This window comes from Haplochromis burtoni, unplaced genomic scaffold (assembly GCF_018398535.1).
Source record: "Haplochromis burtoni strain Fernald_Lab_line unplaced genomic scaffold, NCSU_Asbu1 Contig_4824, whole genome shotgun sequence".
Classification (NCBI taxonomy): domain Eukaryota; kingdom Metazoa; phylum Chordata; class Actinopteri; order Cichliformes; family Cichlidae; genus Haplochromis; species Haplochromis burtoni.
The window spans coordinates 1-3,217 of NW_024587185.1; the positions used below are offsets into that span (position 1 = coordinate 1).

Here is a 3,217-nt window from a genome sequence, read left to right on the forward strand (position 1 = left end):
GGTTGCAGGAAGTACACCAAGACAACCACTTTGCCAGTTTAGCTGAGATGATCCATTTATCTTCAGAACTCATCCTATGACTCCTCAGCTCACATCTGGTTAATGGACGTGTTGTTAGGAGGTGGTGGGTAGGTTTATTGTTGTTGTTTGGGTTTTGTTTTCCCTTTTGTTATAGGTAGGCGAGGCGGGGCTTGATGGCATTTCAACACACCTGCGACGCATCGGACGTCATCAGTGAGCGCTTTTAGGGAGTGGAGTCACGGACGTCTGGCGTCGGAGTATTGTCGCTGTCACAAGTGCCTGTTCCATTGCCTGCCCGCCTACCTAGGATTTTGTGTTGGCTATTGTGGATCCGCGACGGAGTGCTATGTTCCATCAGGCTGCAGTTACTGCAGCAGCTGTGGTTTGTGTGTCAAGTAAGCTCTCCAACTCTCTCTGTCCACTTGTGTTTAACATTCGGCTATCAACGGTACGCCATAAACTCTGTTTTGTTCCTTGTTGTCAGGTAGCTCCGGTGCGTCACCTGTCTACCTGCATACCTCGGCTCCGCCTCATATCCTTGGTTTGAATCTCCTGGCACATTTTTATTTATCACTGTATATAGCCCTTCCCTTGTAAATATTCCCTATTCGTATATATAAATTTGCATCACAAACTATTTTGTGTCCGTGTGTGTTTCTGCCACGTAATCCATCTGTGTCAGTTTACCTAACACGTGTTTAATGTTGGAGGAACAAATCAATGAATGGGTGGGTATGTGGATTTTCATAAGCATCGGTCACACACTCACATACTATTGTTTTCAACAGATAACAAATGTCTGGTTTTGTGTTAAAGTGTAAGGCCAAAGATATTACAGACCAAATCTAAAAATAATATTAATCAGCATTTCGAAAAGCTCTTCACTTAAACAGCAGCCAATCAGAAAAAAGCTGCAAACCACAGGAAGAATGAGAACTCTGGCCTCCTTCATGACGCTCCGAGGTCTTAGATTTTCAAACCACTTCCTGAGCTCACACTAAATGTCGTTACAGATCGTATGATGATAAAGAGCGTGAGAATTTAGTGGAGTGATACCACAAAGTAGCCTAAATATGATCCAAAGAAAGTACAGTACATGTCAACACTAAAATACACCAGCTCATGTTATTAGATACATGCAGTGTGATTTCTGGTCATTTCTGTGTTGGGCTGCTTCAGCCACTGTATTTATTTTAGCTGATATTTTTCAGATGAGGTTTAATTTTGTTTTGCTTTGTTTATTTATGTGAATAAAACCCTGGCTGAGATAATACAGCACAGATGCCCCATGAAGCATCATTTATAAAAACTAAATGTTAGTAAGTGTCACCAGGTTCCTGCAGCTCTGTGATCATCTTTCCTGTTCATAAATAACAACAGATATTAAAACACAAGGTACCAAACAGACACACACTTTGTAACACTATATACACTTTATTATTAGCTCTGTGATGAGAAATCTTGCTGTAGCAGGAGCAGGAAGTAGCTGCTGTGGTTATACGTGCACATCATACAAACATATAAATAGACGCTCTAATGTGCTACTGTTGCCCTGTCTATGTAACTGATAAAGTGAAGTTAAAGAGTTTTATACAGATATTAACTGTCCCATGAGGACAAAAAATGGTTTTTGATTTTGTGTTACATCAGCAGGATATGAGAACACCCTAAAGACTGAATAGAAAAAAGCTGACACATGAACACTGATGTTGTTTGTGTGGGAGTGGGTTTGTGCTGAGATCAGCCTTCTATTGATCTCTGAGCTCAGTACAAACTCCTGTGGTTCATGAGGACTTGGGATCCATGACACTGGTTTCACTGAACTAAAATGTCAAACTTTTCCTTAAAGCTCATTGATTTAACTTGTTGCTATAACAATGTCCACTTGCTGTCTTGCTCCTGCTCTTGCTATTCTTGGTTGCTTGTTAGAGGTTGTTGCCCACTGATACAATCCTCTGGCTCATCTGATCCCAAAAAGACTTACAGAGGAAAAAGTAAACAATAGGGTCCAGACAGATGTTGAAAACTGACACCATGGTGGCCACCTCCTCCAAGTAGAACAATAGTGGACCCGCAGAGCAACTGGTCCACAGAAAAGTGACAGGAAGACGAACCAGATTATAGGGCACAAAACAAACACAGAAGATGCTGACCAGCACCAACATGTTCCTGCGAGACTTCACCAGCTTCTCAGCATTGGAGGAGGCCAGCTGCCTCTGCTGTGCCTGCAACACCCTGCGGGAGATGCTGTGGTAGAAGAAGACCAGGGATATGAAGACCAAGAGGAAGATGATGGCACAGATGGTGTGGAGGATTTTGAAGAATAGGCTGATTGATGCACTGAGGAGGGGCCAACATCGGCTGGGGGTAAAAGTCAGGGGTTTCTGGGTGATGAAAAAGAGGATGCTATAAGTAACTGATGGAGCCAGGAGACAAACCCAGGTGACCATGGAGATGATGTGCGCAGTTTGCACTGACTGCAGGACATGAGTTCCTGAAGGATGGACGATTTTAAGATACCTGAAGAGAGAAGACAAAGGAGACAGTAGATAACTTCACGAAGCAGTCACAGTGGTACCACATTCGCAAAGGTCATTATCAAGTTAAAATGATATGTCTACACTGTTTCCGGGTGTCATGGCGCAGTGAGTGGACGTGTTTGGTGGCTGCTCCTTACAATCAGGAATAGAAAACACTGAAAACTCGTTAACAGACAACTCAACTGAGTAAGGCGAACGTAGTTGGTGAGGAATAAGGCAAAAGGAGGCCAAAATGCCAAGGGGACAGGACAAAGCCGCAAAAACAAATATTAACAATGCAACAGGACAAGCTTGCACGAGCCCCAACAGTATAATTAGCGACTTGGCTGGAGAGCTATTAAAAGCTATCGAGTCATCGAAATCAGAAATGAAACAAGATAACGAAAGGCTGAGAGAAGACAACACGCTACAGCAGGAACTGGGCGGCAAACTCGATAAGATAAAGGAGGACATAAAAACTCTGTCGGAGAGAGTGGGGGAAGCTGAGGACCGAGTGGGAAATATAAAATGATATGTCTACACCTTGATCAGCAATGCAGGGGTTTTAGCCATTAACACTGTCATGAACTGTAGTGGGAAATATGTAAAGGTTCCTCACCTGTTGGCAGCGATATAACACATGAATATGATGCTGGCATACATGTTCATGTAGAAAG

General features: G+C 43.1%; 1 protein-coding gene across 1 annotated transcript; it reads right to left on the reverse strand.

The window, feature by feature from the left end:
- Positions 1 to 829: 829 nt before the first annotated feature.
- LOC121814003 (P2Y purinoceptor 14-like) lies at positions 830 to 3,209 on the reverse strand. Its single transcript, XM_042218005.1, has 2 exons — positions 3,160 to 3,209; positions 830 to 2,541 (listed from the first exon to the last, which is right to left on the reverse strand). Exons 1-2 carry the CDS (start codon positions 3,207 to 3,209, stop codon positions 1,947 to 1,949), a joined length of 645 nt encoding a protein of 214 aa, XP_042073939.1. The 3' UTR covers positions 830 to 1,946.
- Between the last annotated feature and the right edge of the window lie 8 nt (positions 3,210 to 3,217).